The following is a 20,277-nucleotide window of genomic DNA, read 5'->3' as shown; positions in this document are numbered from 1 at the left end:
GACGGTATATGTACTTGGTGACTTTAACGCGCACCCCGGAGAGCCTTTCTATTCAGAACTTATAACTTTTTGTGGTGACGTTGACTGGCGTTGCGCGGACGTGGAAAAGTTAGGAGTACAGTCAGGGACATATACTTTTGTCAGTGAGGCTCATGGTTCTCGACGCTGGCTCGATCATTGTGTAGTGTCGGATGCCGCGCTTGCTACTATTACGAATGTGTATGTTAAGTTGGACGTGTTATGGTCGGACCACTACCCGCTCATCATTGAATGCGATTTTAATGTTTTAAACATCCAGTCTTTTGATATAATAGTTAAAGATAAGGTGATTTGGGGTAACAGGGATGTGAAACAGAGGGACTTGTTCACAAGTGAATGTCATAAGCGATTAAGTAGCATAGATCTTCCTGCTTGTTTCCATGAATGTGCTTTTGCAAATAAATTATGTACAAATTATGAGCATAAGGCTGCTATCGATAACTTGTATATGAATATCATAGAAGCCTTGAGACGTTCGGCTGTAATTAGTAGCTCTAATACGAAGTGTAATAGAAATAAAGTTGTTATAGGGTGGAATAAACATGTCCGCGAGGCTCACGGGGAGGCCAGACGTATGTTTAAAGCATGGGTGTGGTACAATAGACCTAATTCGGGTCCAGTATACGAGTCCATGATCGAGAGCAGAAAGTTGTTTAAATCCCGATTGAAATGGTGCCAAAAAAACCAGGATCAAATTAAGCTTGATAGGATGGCATCATTTCACTCTAAAAAAGACTTTAAGCAATTTTGGAAGTGTACGAATCGAATGAATACTAAACCTGGTCGTCCCGCGAGTGTCGATGGTATAAGTGACCCCAAACAGATTGCTGAACTTTTTAAAGATCAATTTTTGGTTCGCTCACCACTAGGACCATCACATGCAGGGTGCGAGGCTGAGACCATTACGATCGGGACTAAAATAACCGCCGAGGAGGTCACTAAAACGATAAAGAAAATGTCTGGAGGCAAATCCCCGGGTCACGATGGTCTCAGCATCGAACACCTGCAATGTGCGGGCCCACACCTACCTCGAGTGCTGGCAATGTTATATACATTATGTCTGGGGCATTCGTATTTACCGGCCGAACTAATGAAAACCGTTGTTGTTCCGATTGTTAAAAACAAGACTGGAGATACGTCGGACAAGACCAACTACAGGCCAATTTCACTTGCCACTGTTGTTGCAAAAATACTTGACAGTCTGCTTAATACACAACTAGATAAGTATATACAGCTGCACGACAATCAGTTCGGGTTTAGGCCCGGATTGTCGACTGAAAGTGCTATATTGTGTTTAAAGCAGACTGTTAGGTATTATACTGATAGAGACACACCTGTTTACGCATGCTTTCTCGACCTGTCGAGGGCTTTTGACCTGGTCTGTTATGATATACTATGGAGAAAGCTTGAGGAGATGGAGGTACCTCCAGATCTTATATCCATTTTCAAATTTTGGTACACAAGACAGGTCAATAGCGTTCGATGGGCGGGAGCGTTGTCGGAACCGTATAGTTTGGAGTGCGGGGTAAGGCAGGGAGGGCTAACCTCCCCGAAGCTCTTCAATCTATACGTAAATGGACTTATTGCCGAGCTCAGCAGCACACATGTCGGTTGCCATGTGCAGGGCGTTTGCATTAACAACATTAGCTACGCGGACGACATGGTGCTGTTGAGCGCGTCACCCTGTGGTCTCGCGAGGCTTATAACGGTCTGCGAGCAGTACGCTGCCGCACACGGTCTTAAATACAACTCTGTAAAGAGCGAAATGATGGTGTTTGGAGTCAGAGGTAAATGTCCATCAACAGTCCCAGTATTACAACTAAACAATAACCCGCTTAAGTTGGTAGACAATTTTAAATACCTGGGACATATGATTACCTCTGACCTCAAGGACGGTTCCGACGTCGAAAGGGAGCGCAGGGCACTGGCTGTAAGGGCGAACATGATTGCCCGCAGGTTTGCGTGTAGCTCACCGGCAGTAAAGATTACGTTGTTCCGAGCCTTTTGTACATCTTTTTACACCAGTAGTCTGTGGGTGAACTACACGCAAAAACAGTACAGTGCCCTGCGCGTACAGTATAATAATGCGTTTAGGGTGCTGATGGGGCTCCCTCGCTACTGCAGCGCGTCAACAATGTTTGCGGAGGCGCGCGTGGATAGTTTTGCTGCCATTATGCGCAAAAGAGCCACTTCACTGTTATGCAGAGTGAGGAACAGCACCAACAGCATCCTGGCCATGTATGCAGATAGGTTTGATGGGGCCTACCTGAACCACTGTGGTGCACTCCACATGTGCTTAAATTAAATTAATTAATTATATTATTATGTAAATATATATGTAATAGATAGTCAATAAGTTGTGTGTGTATACCTACTAACATTAATTGTAAGATTAAAATGTGTCACTAACGAAATTGATCCTTTGTTGGTCTTAAATAAATCTAATTTAATTTAATTTATTTAACTAATAAATTGCATCAGGGTAGAGGGATGCAAGGAAGGAGGCAGGCAAACACCCCTACCCCCCCCCCCCTCATCTCCCAGCCTGCACCACCCTGCGCTTTAATATAAGTAGTATACAAAAAAAAAAGGGAAAAATCAATAGGTACTTACGTATTTCCATCTCCTCCAAGTGGGAATATTCCACAAATGCTGAGGCAGTAGTCTCCCTGTTAAAATTAGAAGTGTCAAGTGTACCTGTACCAACGGAGGTTCGTTCACAAGTTTGCCGTATTAGGTATAGAAATTATACAATATACATATTATTTTATTTCGGGGATCTCGGAAACGGCTCTCACGATTTCGATAAAATTTGCTATAGGTATGGGGGTTTTGGGGCGAAAAATCAATCTAGCTAGGAAAATGATCTCATCTCTGGTAAACGATCATTTATAAGTTTTTTTTAATGTTTCCCGAGCAAAGCTCCGTCTCCCAGAAATTAAATTATATACTGGAAAAGATATGATAGGTAGGTGTATTTAAAAAAAGTGACAAATCCAGTTGCTAGTGACTATTTTACCCGACTACGGGAAGCCGAAAACAACCAAAACATTAAACTGACTACGGTTTTTTTATAAAAAAATAAATATAAAAATATTATACGACATTTTTTACACAATTCGACAAAGCCTTACAGTAAACTTAAGAAAGCTTGTGTTGTGGGTACTCAGACAACGACATATAAATTTTATATAATATATAAATACATAGAATACAACCATGACTCAGGAACAAATATTTGTGTCGCTCAACTTCAAACTCGGCTAATTCCATTGGACCCTCTAAGCAAATATCTACCCTATTACGTTTTCTTAATACCAAAATCGCATAATCTGATTGATGGATTTACCCGAGTTTGAAGGCTACCAACTAGGCCAGCCCAGTCGGTCGGTCGGTAATCCATTTTATTTTAGTATAAGGTAAATAACTGGCCAGCGTTCAGTAACTCTTCTTCAGTCGGTCCCTCAATACTGAGGATCGTGACATCATATCCGTCTGTTGAAGACCAGGTTCCTCCATAGGGCTCTATTCCCCGCCATGCGCATGGCCTCGTGCAGTTTTAATTGCATAGGTGCCGTAATTTGAGCACACCATCTAGCAGGAGGTGGGCCCTGAGGTGTCGTGCCTTCAACTTTGCCCGTCATTATTACTCTTTCCAGGCTATCCGGAGAGCGACGTGAGAGGTTAGTCTGTTTGAGATCCTGAAAACGGTAAAAATAAAAGATACTACTCCTAAAAATACGTGTGATACCTCATTCTATTCATCATGATGTCTAGAAAAATGTACTCGAAGCGTGTATTAGCACACACAAAATATCAAAAGTTATAAACAAAAAAAGGGAGGAAAAAGTAGTTATTTTTTATTTCCCCAATATCTCAAAAAGTATACAATATTTAAGAAACCAAACTTAATATCATAAAAATAACCGGGCAAGTGCGAGTCGGACTCGCGCACGAAGGGTTCCGTACCATAATGCAAAAAAAACGGTCAAACATCCAAGTACTGACCACGCCCGACACTGCTTAACTTTGGTCAAAAATCACGTTTGTTGTATGGGAGCCCCATTTAAATCTTTATTTTATTCTGTTTTTAGTATTTGTTGTTATAGCGGCAACAGAAATACATCATCAGTGAAAATTTCAACTGTCTAGCTATCACGGTTCGTGAGATACAGCCTGGTGACAGACAGACGGACGGACGGACGGACAGCGAAGTCTTAGTAATAGGGTCCCGTTTTACCCTTTGGGTACGGAACCCTAAAAATAGGAGGATATTTCCAATCAAACATTCCATACTTGTAAAACTGTATCGATTATTTATACTTTTTATTCAACGCTGAACACAGCCCGCCGCGCCTCATTTTCGAGAAACGTGAAATAACGATTACGTAACATTAAATATAATTTTAAAGGTATTAAATATTCATTGAAAAAATAAAAAAAAATATGGTGTATTTAAAACATGTCAACACATGTACCTAATACTTGTAGAAATTTATCTTAAAGTTATTTTTTCAGCAAGTTAGGCAATTGTTAATTAGCAAAATTTTCTCAAACTTCCTTCTTTATTGAAAACTACAAAAAATGTATAAATAACTATCGTAAAATTTTGTCGCTTTCTAGAGTTCTTCTCATATACATGTCCAATATGATCGCGTTATAAAAATTTTGAAAAAAATTATAGTTTGGTTATAATATTGTTTTATATTTTACAATTTTACCTTGATTTTTCGTTTTTCGTCAATTTTCTATGTTATTCTGAAACTTATTTTAAGCAAAGTATTAGCTTTATGAAAACTTTTGTAATGTGATCTTATTAAGCATGTGTATGAGAAGGGTTCTAGAAGGCGAGAAAATTTTACAATAGTTATTTATACATTTTTTTTTCGTTTTCAATAAAGAAGGAATTTCGAGAAAATTTTGTTCATTAACAATTGCCTAACTTGTTGAAAAAACAACTTTAACACAAATTTCTACAAGTATTACATGTGTTGACATGTTTTAAATACACCATATTTATTTTTATTTTTTAATGGATATTTAATACCTTTAAAATTATATTTAATGTTACGTAATCGTAATTTCATGCCGCGCGCGTTTCTCGAAAATGAGGCGCGGAGGGCTGTGTTCACTGTTCAGCGATGAATAAAAAGTATAAATAATGGAGATACAGTTTTGCAAGTATGGAATGTTTGATTGGAAATGTCATCCTCTTTTATAAAAATTTTGGTTTCTTAAATATTGTTACTTTTTGAGATATTGGGGAAATAAAAAATAATTACTTTTCCTCCCTTTTTTTGTTTATAACTTTTGATATTTTGTGTGTGCTAATACACGCTTGGAATACATTTTTCTAGACATCATGATGAATAGAATGAGGTATCACACGTATTTTTAGGAGTAGTATCTTTAATTTTTACCGTTTTCAGGATCTCAAACAGACTAGGTGTCCGAAGTATGAAAGCATTTGGTCCTGGCATATCGTTGACAACCGGCGTTTTATACGTAGCTCCTCCAGTAACTAGCCACCTTATAATAAAATGAATTCTGTTTATATTAGGTGAATATACAGTGAAACCTGGATAAGTGGGATCGCAAGGGACGAGCAAATTTATCTCACTTAAAGAGGTTTAGGCCGTAGGTATAGGCAGTTAGCCAGGTACAAATAAATTTCTGTCTCATTTACAGAGGGTTCCATTAATAAAGGTGAGAATAGGGTATATTTCAGTTATAGAGGTGGTTAATAAGGTATTTAGTAATTATCTTTATAAATAAATTAAGGTTAAATAATCCTTGTCACTAAATATTTTTAAAGTCTGTTTAAATATTTCTTTGAATTTATTTTGAATGATTCTCCAAAGGGTAGATATTTCAAAATTAAATTAAATTTGATACGGACTTCATTGCGTATTAGAAATTTAATAAATGAAAATTTATTTTTTCGTGTTACTTATCAAAATTTCAGCTTTCGTTTCGATATTTGGAATAGTAGTTAATAATGATATAAATTAAGTAAATCAAACTTGAAGTTGTTTAGACATAATTAGGCAAATGCGGAATTTGTGGATAGACTAAGAGTTGGTAAGAATACGGAAATTGTTCAATGAAGTCCAAGTTAGAGAGGTCATAGATTGACGTTATCTCAGATACAGAAGTCAATTCCCTATAAAATTCTAAAAAAACAATTAGGAAAATGTAATCTTATAAATATAAAAGAGGTAAAATACACTCTCTGTCTCAGTTATAGAGGTAAATGTGACTATAAAATTACAACAACGAATCCCAGTTACAGAGGTAATTCAGTGCTAAAGTGTCGGGACCGCACCATGAGTCCCAGCTATAGAGGTTTCTCACTTATCCAGGACCCACTTAACCAGGTTTCACTGTAATTCATTTTAGCTTAGGGTTTAATTTGATTGCATACCTACGCAGTGCGAGTGTTATTTACACGTCATAATTTATTAGAAGTTTGACGTTTAAAATAACACCTGCACTGCGTGTCCTATCAAAATCGTTGCAGACTTGTCTAACTCCTTTTTTAAATTATAAAATTTATAATAAGAAGGAAAAACGCTTGGTTCAAGAGGAACATTTGCATTAAATTTATCTAGTAGGTATGTGTCGGAAGCCGGTGTGTTGCTCGAAGGTACCTATAGATAGCGTAATTCTGAGTTATTGATTTTATACCAGGTTAAGAATTTGATCTGGATTTCTTATAGATATGATTTCTTCAACCATAAACGTCACTTTTAATACCGACAGATCATATTAAATGCATAACAAATTCAGACAAAATTAATAATAATTACAATCAGAATACCCCTCCTGTGCAAAATACTAGGTATACGTATTTAGGTATATGTAGGTAGGTACTTCATTTCTTCTTGTACCTATACCCACCTGGCATTATATTTTTTTTTCTAGTAAGAACACTGTGCTGTAGCTTTTTATATTTTATATGCAATTTATTCGCAAGATCGAATAGCCTTTAAAAGTAATTGGCTAACATTTCTACTTTATCGCCAACAATAACACCAATCAAAAATAATTGTTATAGGTACTAAAACTAACTAAAAAAACTCAAATGCATACGAAAACTCTTACGGTAATGATGAAACTGTTGCTTCTAACGCTATTGGTTCATTTCGGTAGAAGTGACGATGATACGGAGAACAACCGGATGCTAGGCGTGGACACTGTTCACAATGTGAAGATTGATAAGGACACTATTATATCCCGGAACTTGAAACTAGAGAGGCGTAATAAAGGACGGGAGGGTAAGTAATATTGTGTTCTTTGGCGTGATTATAAAACGCCCAAAAAACCATCCAACTGGCCCAAAGTTTAACTTGAAAATCTTCGTTCAAGTGTAACTCATAGACTTAATAATATATAAAGACGGTGTCTCAGCGAGCTGTCACTGTTGCCACTTTTGTTTAGTGTACGATTAACAATGAGGCCCACGTTGCTGTAGCCATTTCGATAATTTTAATTTTACTTCAAAGGCTTAACGATACCTAAAATGACCAAAAACGCTTTTATTCTTTATTGTGATTATCAGATCACAATTTTATAGTCACGCCCCAGCAGGGAACCAAGGGAAAGTTCAGATATTTAATTAAAATACATAAATACCTCCTTAAATAGGTGTTCCGCAATAATTGAATTATATTATTATATTATATATATTGAAGCTTCAATTAATCGCTATTTCGTTCCGCTGCACGCTGTGTAGCGTTTATCGATATATAACATGATTAAAATCGACTTTTCACATCCCTAAAAGAGCACACATATACGCTTTTACGCACACATACACAGCCTGGGCGCATCAAGAAAGGCAACACTTGATTTGAAGTCCACCTTGTCAACAGTATGGTTGTCCTTTTTTGACAAACGGCATTTTAAAAGAGCGAGGAGAGAGAAATGATACTAGTTGCTGCGTCGAGAAAGAGAACAGAAAACGTTGGGCCCTTGGTGTAACTATTATTTGACTGTCGTATTTCTATGGTAACATGTTCCCATTGCCAGCGAATACTTCTACCATATCCGTGATATTATGCCCCTGGGAGTCGCCTATCGGCTACCGGAGACTTATTTTTCTCTTATTACAAAACAATTCAGATTTTAGGTACTTAAAGATGACTCACATTTTTACGTTTTTCTTGTAAAATTACTATGAAACCAAAACCAACCAATCTTAGAAACGTACAAAAAAGGCCCGTACTTCAGAGCAATACAGATTTACAACAAATTGCCCAACACAATAAGAAATATAGAGAAATTAAACCCCTTCATATCAAATCTAAAATCACTTCTTATAAGGAAAGCATACTATTCCATACAAGAATTTATGGAAGATAGCTCTACTTAGTTTGTAATAAGTTAATTATAAGTAGGTATAAAATACATCCTAACTTTGATCTCCCTCGTAGGTTAAGTACCTATAAATAAAATGTAACCAAGCCGCAAAAGCCTAACTGTAGCTAAAAAAAATCTATGTTCCTGCCTAATGGCAATGTGTAAAAACAAAAAAATAATAACATTATGCTACTACGTAGGTCACTCGATAAGTTTTGAGATACAGAAAAACTATTCAAGATATTACAGCTTGGCAAAAAAGAGTAGATATTAAAAAGTGGCAACACTGTAGTGTCGTCCCTTTCAAACCAATTTGTACAAGAAAACGAGACAACACGACAATGTTGCCACTTTTTAATTTCTACTCTTTTTTGCCAAGCTGTAGCACTATTTATATTACATTTTTTCAAAATACTCTCTATCATTCTATATTCAAAGTTCCATTCATCTAAACCAATTTTGAAAACATTTTTGCCAGTCTTGATCCGATAAGGCAGAAATCGCAACTTCATCAGTTTGTTAGAGCAAACGCGGGATCTTTAACGACAACAGAGCATCCTCACTCCAAGATATTGATGTAGGATTATATTAACGCCCCCCGAATTGACCGCTAGGATCTTCTCTTTGTCCTTGTATATTATTCGTGGATCTTCTCGCACCAACATTTCAGGCCGCGTAGCCAAGATGCCGATCGCTTACGCTCCGTAGCGATCGAAACGCAACTGTCACTGTCGCACTAATATAGAAGAGTGATAGAGAGACATAATGCTTTTCGTTGTCGAAGCGATAGCGATTGTAACCTTGGCTAGGCCGACAGTAGTCCACACGTTTTCTGCAGTCACTGCTGTTTGCGGGCGACCACTTCGGTGGTCATCTTCGAGGCTGGTTTTACCCCTTTTAAATTCGTTGAACCATCTAAAAACTGTTGCCCGTGAAGGAGCAGAATCTCCTAACGCTGACTGCAATCGTTGCAAACACAATTGTTCAGATAAACCAAATTTAAAATCATAAAATATCATAGCACGCAAATGTTCGCGGTTAAGCTCCATCGTTTACAAGGCAAAAAACGCGGGAACCGTTTTGGAAAAATCACTGTAACATATTCATTTTTTAAATTAGAGCGAATCGGCAACTTGTGTTCTATTTTTAAATAAATTTGCTTTTTAAAAACATATAATTCAGGTGCGTTCCATTTTCGAATTTCGAGCATCTCAAAACTTATCGAGTGACCTACGTATACAAAGTAGTCCTACCTAGCTATAAGAATACTTGCTATAATTACTGGAGTCAGTTATGTAACGCTGCCATACATGACCCAAAAAAATTTTATTAAGCTATGAGCTTCATCACATCTGATATTTGAGTAATTCTAAGCATTTCTAGCGTGAAGTGGGGGGGAGGGTGGGGTACAAAGACGGCCGCCATCCGTCATCTTTAAAAAAAATCTACTCTGATCCTGGTGGGTACTAGGGCAAGTTTGGTATCATTTTCGTATAAACCAAAGACGTAGAATTCATTGCTGATATTTGTTTTTTCAATTTCATAGTAATTTTACAAGAAAAACGTAAAAAGGTGAAAAATTTGGTTGGACATTTTTGCTACGCGGAGCCGAAACTACAAAAGATAGAAAGTTGAAATTTGCACACTAGATTACATTTATAAAGTGTACAAGAGATAAGAAGCGATTTTGAGAAATTCAACCCCTAACGGGGTTAAAAAGGGGATGAAAGTTTGTATGGGGTTCAAGTTTTATTTTTTATTATTAAAATACAAGAAAACTAATTTCAGCGTTTTTGAAAATTCATCCCCTAAGGTGGTGAAAAAGGAGTTGAAAGTTTGTATGGATATCAAAAAAATTTTCGAACGCGGGACTTGAATCTTTGTATTTGGGGATATTATTAAAAGACAGGAAAAGTAATTTCAGCGTTTTGTAAAATTCATCCCCTAACAGGGTTAAAAAGGGGTTGAAAGTTTGAATCCATTACAAATCCGAGTAGACACACATTTCTTATTGGCTCCCAGGCTTGAAATGCTTAGAATTACTCAAGGAACATATGTGATGAAGCTCATAGCTTAATAAAAAATTTTTGGGTCAACTTTATAACTGCTTCCGCTAAATACCCTTTATAGGGTGCCATGTGATTCTATTTTTATTGTACCACCTATGTACCATGGTTTGCAAATAAACGATTTCTATTTCTATTTATATTTATAAAACTAATATTAGCAATGAATTCTTACGTCTTCGGTTTATACAAAACTAGGGCTAGTAGCCACCGACGAGAATAGATTTTTTTAAAGATGATGGGTGGCGGCCTTCTTTTTACCCCGCCCTCCCCGATTAAACGCAGATTTCTTATTGCCTCCCGGACTAAAAATGTTAAGAATTAAGTACTCGAAGAACAATAGGAATAAATGTGATGACGCTCAAAGCTTAAAAAAAAATTGGTAAACTGCATAACTGCCTTCATTAAGAATGGTCTGAGTTGGGCAGAGGCGCCCGACATTTAGTTTTCTATAAAAAGCAATGACCCGTTATAGAAAACAAAATGGCTTAAGCTTCGGCCCGGATCCGAACCGTTCTAACGTGAGTCTTTCTTAATTCACCATGTTGCAATTGCAGCCAATCACCACAAGCAAGTGGAACCGGAGCCGGACTGGTCCTACAGCCCTATCCCGGGCGACGTGGCGCCCTACGTCCAGGAGTTCAAGCAGAACATGACGGAGTGCCTCAAGGAAGTACAGGTGACCGCCTACGTTCCACTAATCTATGTACAGTATATTTCTTTTTTACTCGCTAAACTGAGTTACTTTTACTATGGAACCAATCCTAAAATCGGGGAAAAAAATATGAAAAAGTAAAAATAATTTCGGGCTTTCGGGGTTGGTACCATAATAAAAGTAGCTCAGTTTAGCGAGTAGAATCGAGCCCTGAATTTAAAGCCCCATGGTCAGTAACACCCTGTATACCGCTATGTGTTCACATCCAAAAAACCATATGCAGCTCGCGATCGTTCTGCGCAATTATAAAACCTAAGGTTCTTTGACATTGTATTGTACAGTCAACTGTAAAAATATGGGTGTAGCCAACTTATTCACAAATATGTCCCATATATAGCACAGAATAAATAATAGTATCAGGTACAGAAGACTCACTCTGTAACAAAACGCATCTGTTACGATCAGCATAGACATGGCCGCTAGGTGGCGACAGCGCCACGCGCGACTTATGGCTTTCCCCAAAATTGGGGTGGAATGGATGTACTTTTAGCTACCTGTAGCAAAGCGACGAAACCGCGGAGTGAGCCACGCCTGCCCATAGTTCTTAATTCGCATATAAGAGCCATGGGACATATTTTTGAGACGATTTGTGCACCCATATTTTTACAGATGACTGTACAGTCAAAGAATTTAATTTTCTACCTATTTCGTACCTTATTGTCATTGTCACCAAAGATAGTAAAATATACAGTGTGGAAAGATAAGTCGGGCCCTGGAGGGAAACTACCTTAAATTCTTAAGCTGGCTCATTTTACTTAAAGGATACATTCCTTTATTTAAAAAAAAACTGCATTCCTTAATACTACTCACTGCGGTATTCCTTGTATATAAGGACACTTCATACTATTGCCAGTGAGGCATGTTACAAAATGGGTCGAAAATTAAATTCTTTGAGTGTACAATAATTTGTGAAGGTAGAGGTAGGTACTCATAGTAAGTAAAAGTTATTACTACTGCAGGCTAACGACAAGCGAACGGTGAAGAGATTGTCTCCGAAGAGCGAGTCTCCGGTGAACGGCGAGTGCCTGATCGCGTGCGTGCTCAAGCGGAACCAGGTCATCAGCAACGGGAAGATCGTCAAAGGTCAGAACGAACAAAAGGGACTCTTTCTCTCTTCAAGCTAGGGTCGCCATACGTCCCCGTACGCCGGGACCCGTTTGGCACCAACCTTCAACTTTTTAGAGTGTTCTGTACAAAACTTTGTTCACGGAACACTTATGGGATCACTTCGGTCTTGCAAATCATTTAAATGCGTTTTTCTCAGAGACCGTTTGACGTAGATACCTAATATTTGGAACAGTTAGCAATTACCACCACTCACATTGTAAATAAGTCAAAACTGCTTATTTTAGATACATTTTGCCCCAAATATAGCTTCCATTTACTAGAAAAGAAATCTATCGCACTTTTTTCTGAGTGTAGTAGTCTAAAGTTACATGTGACATAACTTTAACGGTCCATATCTCCTTCATAGTTAACCTTTCACACTTAGTACAGTCAGCAGCAGAAATTCCTAAGCGGGCGAGGTGTTCAATATGATCTTGACGCGACTTTATTGTTAAGAGAATAAGAGCGTGTCAAGGTAATTTTGAACACCTCGCCCGCTTAGCAACTTCTGCTGCTGACTGTACCTATTGTGATCTGATATTCCAGCAAACCTAATATCCCTGGTAAGCAAGTTCTACGCCAAAGACACGAAGATGATGAAGAAGCTGGACAAGAACCTGGACCGCTGCGTGGAGACGAGCGCCGCCGCCCGCGACGAGTGCGCGCTGGCGGCGCGGCTCAACCAGTGCACCAACGATCTCATGGCCGCCAACAAACACATACTGTCTATCAATTATTAATTATTGTTTTAAACTTTTGGCGTTTTCTTTTTAATTCAATAAGGTGTCTGAAAGGCAAATAGGATCCTAATAGTTTTTAGTCTCATTCTACGGGTGCCAATGGGTCATTTAGTTAATTTAGTACATAAGAAGTTGGACAAGAACCTGAACCGCTGCGTGGAGTGCGCAGGTCAACCAGTGCACTAATCTCATGGCCGCTAACAAACACATACTGTCTATCAATTATTATTTTAAACCTTTGGCGTTTTCTTTTCAATTCAATAAGGTATCTGAAAGGCAAATATGATCCTAGTTTTTGGTCTCATTCTATGGGAGCCAATGGGTCATTTAGTACATAAGAAGTTGGACAAGAACCTGGACCGCTGCGTGGAGACGAGCGCCGCCGCCCGCGACTAGTGCGCGCTGGCGGCGCGGCTCAACCAGTGCACCAACGACCTCATGGCCGCCAACAAACACATACTGTCTATCAATTATTAATTATTGTTTTAAACTTTTGGCGTTTTCTTTTTAATTCAATAAGGTGTCTGAAAGGCAAATAGGATCCTAATAGTTTTTAGTCTCATTCTACGGGTGCCAATGGGTCATTTAGTTAATTTAGTACATAAGAAGTTGGACAAGAACCTGAACCGCTGCGTGGAGTGCGCAGGTCAACCAGTGCACTAATCTCATGGCCGCTAACAAACACATACTGTCTATCAATTATTATTTTAAACCTTTGGCGTTTTCTTTTCAATTCAATAAGGTATCTGAAAGGCAAATATGATCCTAGTTTTTGGTCTCATTCTATGGGAGCCAATGGGTCATTTAGTACATAAGAAGTTGGACAAGAACCTGGACCGCTGCGTGGAGACGAGCGCCGCCGCCCGCGACTAGTGCGCGCTGGCGGCGCGGCTCAACCAGTGCACCAACGACCTCATGGCCGCCAACAAACACATACTGTCTATCAATTATTAATTATTGTTTTAAACCTTTGGCGTTTTCTTTTTAATTCAATAAGGTATCTGAAAGGCAGATAGTTTAATAAAATACTGACGGATAGTGTCTCAGCATATTCTTTATTATATCATTAAATAATAACATCACAGTTATGTACATAACGATTGATCTCTAATATACATTACATTAGTTCTTAAACATTAAACATTAACTATAAAGGGAATTAAAATACTTACAACTTTTATAAAATAAAAATACAAAATATAAAACGCAACAATAATAGGAAAATTCATAAGTTAAAAAATGCGACACTGGGAAGAGTGAGAAGCATAGTGTTATTATGATTCTTCACGTGGTTATTATGTTCGAAAACAGACATGGAATCCACAATAATTATCACTGGATGCGATTAGCACAGCGCTCCGATGTTTGAGCGAGACAACGCTATGCGACATCCCACTCGCATATCGGAGCGACGTTCGAATCGCAACCAGTGTGATAACCGCCTAACCCACACCCGTTTACTTGCACGTACCTGATGTACCGTCGGTAAATACAAAATTTCCACTGAGAAAACTTTCAGAAATTGTTGTATAAGAATTTCTATTTCGAAAATGAAAGTTCGGGACCTGTATTTTTTTCCTGGAATTTTCGAGAACTTTTCCAACATTTGGGAAACTTGCAAAAACTCTGTAGATACTTGCACGATACGCAAGCTTACGCAAGTAACTAGCATCTAACTTGAGCATATTGGGACATGTGGACAATAAACACAGATTATCTTAGTAGGTATAAGCGAATTGGCTCGAATGTACCATACTAAATTTTAATCCTTTGAAAGACAGTAGTTTTGTAAGCGACTATTTTCTACAATGTTATGTACAGCAATGTTATATAAACAATTATAGATGCTTACTTGATCATCAAATTTTTATTATACATATACAGTATGAGTTTGAACTATATTGCTCTGGGCATTTCATAGTTTTGTATAAATCACCGACGTTGACTCAAATACCTGGGGGCCTAGCCAAGATGTCAATCCTTTGCGACGTAGTGAACGAAACGCTAATGGCTCGCTGTCGCATTTATACTCTGGTCTCTATTGTTCCCTATACAGTTTTAAGTCATAATGTATTGTTTGTCCGCATTTTCGTCAGACATAATTTGGTTTTTCTCAGAAACGCGTAACTTTTAATCATTGCCATAAAACAAACCTAACCTAACTTATTTATAGGATAACTTTATGAGAATCCTGAAAAATTAACGGTTGCAGAATGATGACTAATGATAATCTGACAATCATTACATTATGACTTATAATTATGTCAAACAAAGGGATCCAATGGAAGACATTACCGTTTCGTCCGCTACGTCTGACGGTCTAAGCGACGTACGTATACGAATAATACGAGAGTTGTTGCCTTACCAATAATTTCTACCCATTATATATTTTGCACACTTATATATTTAGCGAATGCTTTAACGGTGTCAGACGGTTTGGTGCAACTGACCCTTAGTATAGTTGACCCAAACCAAATGGACGACTGGGATCATATCTCTATCTCTTTCACCCTACCTCCAACCGTGCGAGCGTGACTGAGAAGTTTTACGACCCCGGTCGTCCGTTTGGTTCGGGTCAACTATAGTAAGTGTAAGGGTCGGTCGCACCAAACCGTCTGACACCGTTAAAGCATTCGCTAAATTTATTTGTTAGGAACGTAGTTCACTGCTGTTCGACGTTAATCAGTCTGTTAAATGGGGCCGGTGCAACTGGGATTAACTATGTGTGTGCTAATGAGCGTGCTGCGCGTGTGTGGGTGCGCAGGCGGCGCACAGCGGCGCGGCGCGCGGGCTGGCCAGCGCGGGCAGCGGCGCGCGCGCCGCCACGCAGCGCGTGCACACGCAGCGCCCGCAGCCCCAGCAGTGGTGCTGCACCACAACAAGCAATTCATTACCATACCCGCACACTTAAACCTTAGGGCCGATTTAGGGTCGGTTGCACCAAACTGTTCGTATCGTTAAAGAGTTAGCTAAATTTTTATGTATGGAAAGTTTCATAGTAAAGCGTCGGGGCGCGCCGGCTGACGTTGATCAGTCTGTCAAATATGGTCGGTGCGACTGGCCCTTTAGACCAGCGGTGGAACAAAAATGGGTTTTGATAACATTAAAGTTTTTTCTTTTTTGATATGTTATTGTAAACATGTTAAATAACATTCATGTAAAAAGTTAGAAAATTTTAGGTGGAGCGTTCGGCCATATTTAAATATTTCAATTTTTGCTAAATAACTATGTAAATATAAAATTAAAGTTACAAAAAACTTTAGCATATTCAATAAGTTCAATAACACTTTAATTTATTCACAATATTCGGTTTTTAGAAATCTGGAACAGCTGCTTTCTGGTGAACGTAAAAACACGAATTATTATGTAAATACAGAATTAGAGTAGCTGATATTGCAAAATTACGATATTACCTATCAACTTAGTATACAGTGGAACCTGGATAATTGCAATCTCAAGGGACCGGCCAATTTTTGTCAATTAACCAGGTTTTTCATTTAAGCAGTTCGTGTCAATTAACGAGGTTCAAAAAATTGTTGTGTCAATTATAGAGGTTTTCATTAATAGAGGTTGCGTTCTGACAAATTTCTTTTATGGAGGTGCAAATAACCATTTTAAGTAGATTTACACGCTTACATTCTATATATTGCTTCCGTCTATACTTGCACTACACAAAACTACTACTTTTACACTACATTAATTACCACTTTATTTTCTTATCATTTGGGTTTAAAAAATTCCCTTGAACTGTAGAAGAAAGTTTTATTAGAATGTAAAAAGCATACTTTGTTTTTTATTGATCAAAACAATTTCATCTATTACAGCCTGTGATAGATACCCAATAAATAAATTAAATTCTGGATGGAGATATAAATAAAATGATCATTGCCATTAAAATATTGTTTCTGCTGTATACAACTACATTATTTCAATTACAGAGGTAATAAGCAAGACTCGTTTCAATAATAGAGGTAAAAACAAGAGCAAAAATAACGGATTTTTTTATCACAGTGTCAATTATGGAGGTCTTAAGTTGCGATGTGGTCAATTATAGAGGCAAAATTACGAAAAGCACTAAAATCTAAATTGCAATTATAGAGGTTCCAAAATTTCAATTATAGAGGCCTTTTGGTCTCAAGGGACCGGGACCGGACTTTTGGTTGCAATTATTGAGGTTTTTCATTTATCCAGGTGCCAATTAACCAGGTTTCACTGTACATGTAAAAAGTTAGAAATGTAGACAATGTGCTTGTCTAGATATTGATTTCTGGTTAAGCAGTATAGCCAATATTGAATTAAAGTTTGTAGAGTTAATATTACACGGTCATAATAAAGATCTTACTTCTCACACAAAAGATTAGAAATATAAAATCACGGCGACACTAAATACTGATACGTAAGTATGCATTCCGAGCTTATATTAAGTTACATTTCAAACGCGCGGCGTTTTCGCGCGCCGCGCTGTGCGCCGGGGCAGGAGGCAGCGATCGACGGTCGCGGGCTAGCGGTTAGCGCGGTGACCTTAAAAATACGCAAAGCGTTTATAAAATTATTATCAATGGTAAATAGTTATTTTACACAGTACACTAATGGAAACTTACCTTCCCTTATTTATTTCTATATGTACTAGGGATTGCCCGCGGTTTCGTTTACGTAGAATTCGTTATCGTGTTAAGTATAGAAATAATAGATACATTTGAAAATTATTTTAGGTGCATTGTCATACAGATAACTACCCTTGTTAAAGTATTCTTCAAATTCAATACACAGGTGTTATTTCAATATAATTTTGCGTAATTTGGCGCTTTTAGGTTATAAATGACTAGCGACATATATTTTTTAAGAGCGATCATCTCCGATATTTACTTTATCATAAAATCAATTTCAAACTAACGATATTTATCATTTTAAAGTCAATATTACCAACCAACTGATCCAATTTACCTACGGAAACAACTCAAAATTTGCATCAAATTAAATGCCACTTTTCTTATCCGTTTCGAACAATCAAGAGGGCCTTTACGAGCTGATGTGATGAAAATTTTATTTACCCTTCGTCCCTCGAAACCTTCACTACGCTCAAGGTTCAATTTTACGACCCACTCGCTACGCTCGTGCTTCAATTTTAGAATGTTTGAATTTGTGAATGTACTTCCTGCCTCGCACAGCCAAACTGTGGAATGAACTGTCCGATACGACCTTCAAACCTTAAAAGACCCCCATCTTAAACGCGCGTCGGCAACGCGCTTGCAACCCTTCTGGTGTTGCGGGTGTCCATGGGCGGCGGTAATCGCTAACCACCAGGTGATCCATCTGCTCGTTTGCCTCCTATTTAATAAAAAAAAATGTTTCGCTTGTTTGGGTATCAAATCAATATTAGCACGAGCGGTTAATCAACAACTTTTCCCCTTGTAAAACAAATAAGGTAGGTGAAGTGCAGGCATATGAGGCCCGGCGGGTAACAAGGCCCAGCATTCAAAAATAACAGTTGCTCCCTATTATTTCCAATTATTCTGAATTTGTACTTGTTGCTAAGAAGGCCCACTGTCAGTGCAGGTAAAAAGGTCCAGTCCCGGGCCTTATTGAACGTATGAGATGAAGTATTAGATTAAAATATTTTAAGATAATTTAATCTCTTATTAATAAGGTCGACTTGAAGAAACTTCTATAAAATTATGACTTATAAATAACACTTGCACTGCGTGGGCTGTCAAAATTGCTGCAGACTTTTCTTGGTCTAACTCTAATAATTTATCACTTGCTTTATTGACCTAAAGACGTTTATAGAATCAAAAAGTCTTATAACATTGAGGCACTTATACTTTTTAAAGGCAGTAACTATTTACAAGTGACTTTTTTTGTTAATACATAGGTAGGTATTTACGATAGAAGTGCGAAAAATAGATATTTTGCAACGAGTGACATATTTTAACACACGGCCAAAGGGAGTGTTTTAATGTGCTTATTATAGCACCGGTGTCGTAATGTAGCACCAGATGTACTGTCAAAATTATGTTAAAAGATAATACTTATTTGTTACGAATAAATATTTATACTGTAAAAAATTATCCCACCAAACACATTTTCATGTAAATTGTTGATAAGACGAAACCATAAGACTCGCACTGTCAAAAAGTTGTCAGATCTCTTGTCGAGCCAAGCTTCAAACTCTACAAGCCCCAACTTCACTAACTCTACACCTTAGTCAAAATATGTGGCTTGGCTGTTTCGCTACCGCCACATGGGCATAAGGTGAAAAATTTATTAAATTCATTATTTTTAGGGTTCCGTACCTCAAAAGGAAAAATACTGAACCCTTATAGGATCACTCGTGTGTCTGGCTGTCCGTCTGTCACAGCCTATTTGCTCCGTAACTACTGCACCAATAAGTTGAAATTTGGTATACACATGTAAGTCTATAACCCAAGAACATACATGTAAAGTAAATAATAGAAATTCAAATAAAGGGGTTACTTTTGAGATGAATGATAAATAGAAGAAAAAAACACTATATCTTGTTATATATCAAATTAAGTTTTGTAAGTTGCTTATGACAATCTTCCATGCCCTAATTTAAAGGGTTGGGGGTGATTTACTATTAAAAATCCTGAAATAAGTATCTGGGGGCATCTGTAACACAATGTACTTCTTACTGATTCCCCATATAAACCCTTCACCCCGTAAGGGTAAACTTTGAGGTTGAAATCTATTCTATATCCTTCCCCATAACAATACCTATCTACATACCAAATTTCAACTAAATCGGTTCAGCGATTATTGATTCCCCATACAAAATTAAACCCCCTCTTCATCCCCTTAGGGATAAAAAATTTCAAGTTTTTGAATTTATTTGTTGTTTGTGTAAGGACTGTATCGTTTATTATAAATACAACTTTACTTAGCCGTTTTTTCTGGTATTATGTTTTTATTAAAAAATTACACATATAGTTTAATTAGTGCTTTAATAATAAGTAACATTTCGTCCTGGGAGATCACGTAAAGCATATGGTTTGGACAATATTTACCCAATCCTCCCGAGTAACTACAACGATTTCGGACAAATACTACAAGAAAATTTACGGTTTGCGAACAAGATAAGTATTACACAAAAAAAATCGTACTATGTAAACAGCAATTACATATGATTCGTAAAGCGAAACATCTGGGCATAGTCTAATCATTTCTTTTAGTTGGAAAAAAAGTTTTGGATCTGTGCTTGGTGGCCTTTTTGAAAATATGGCATGTTACT

At 37.6% G+C, this 20,277-nt stretch overlaps 2 protein-coding genes and 1 long non-coding RNA gene across 3 annotated transcripts in view; 2 read left to right on the top strand and 1 right to left on the bottom strand.

Moving 5' to 3' along the window:
- The window catches only part of LOC134670956 (uncharacterized), a 169,260-nt gene that overhangs the window by 37,583 nt on the left and 111,400 nt on the right, over nt 1-20,277 (top strand). The window lies entirely within an intron of this gene.
- Nucleotides 7,100-13,041, top strand: LOC134670580 (uncharacterized). The gene is made up of 4 exons (XM_063528381.1): nt 7,100-7,316; nt 11,024-11,145; nt 12,141-12,264; nt 12,835-13,041. The coding sequence occupies exons 1-4, from the start codon at nt 7,124-7,126 to the stop codon at nt 13,026-13,028; spliced, it is 633 nt and encodes a 210-aa protein (XP_063384451.1). The 5' UTR covers nt 7,100-7,123; the 3' UTR covers nt 13,029-13,041.
- LOC134670941 (myotubularin-related protein 6) overlaps nt 14,065-20,277 on the bottom strand; it is a 100,522-nt gene continuing 94,309 nt past the window's right edge. Inside the window, exon 17 of the mRNA XM_063528775.1 lies at nt 14,065-15,896. Within this exon, the coding sequence (XP_063384845.1) occupies nt 15,759-15,896 (138 nt within the window). The 3' untranslated portion in view covers nt 14,065-15,758. The remainder of the gene's footprint in view (nt 15,897-20,277) is intronic.

The sequence above is a fragment of the Cydia fagiglandana genome, chromosome 14 (assembly GCF_963556715.1).
Source record: "Cydia fagiglandana chromosome 14, ilCydFagi1.1, whole genome shotgun sequence".
Taxonomy (NCBI): Eukaryota; Metazoa; Arthropoda; class Insecta; order Lepidoptera; family Tortricidae; genus Cydia; species Cydia fagiglandana.
This window is presented reverse-complemented; position numbering and strand designations above follow the sequence as displayed.

What these genes read in the sequence shown, in the direction of transcription:
- LOC134670580 (XM_063528381.1), top strand. Translation starts at nt 7,124, where the DNA reads ATGCATACGAAAACTCTTACGGTAATGATGAAACTGTTGCTTCTAACG. An exon ending in GCGTAATAAAGGACGGGAGG is followed by an intron (nt 7,317 to 11,023) that starts GTAAGTAATATT and finishes TTGCAATTGCAG; the next exon opens with CCAATCACCACAAGCAAGTG. An exon ending in CAACGGGAAGATCGTCAAAG is followed by an intron (nt 12,265 to 12,834) that starts GTCAGAACGAAC and finishes CTGATATTCCAG; the next exon opens with CAAACCTAATATCCCTGGTA.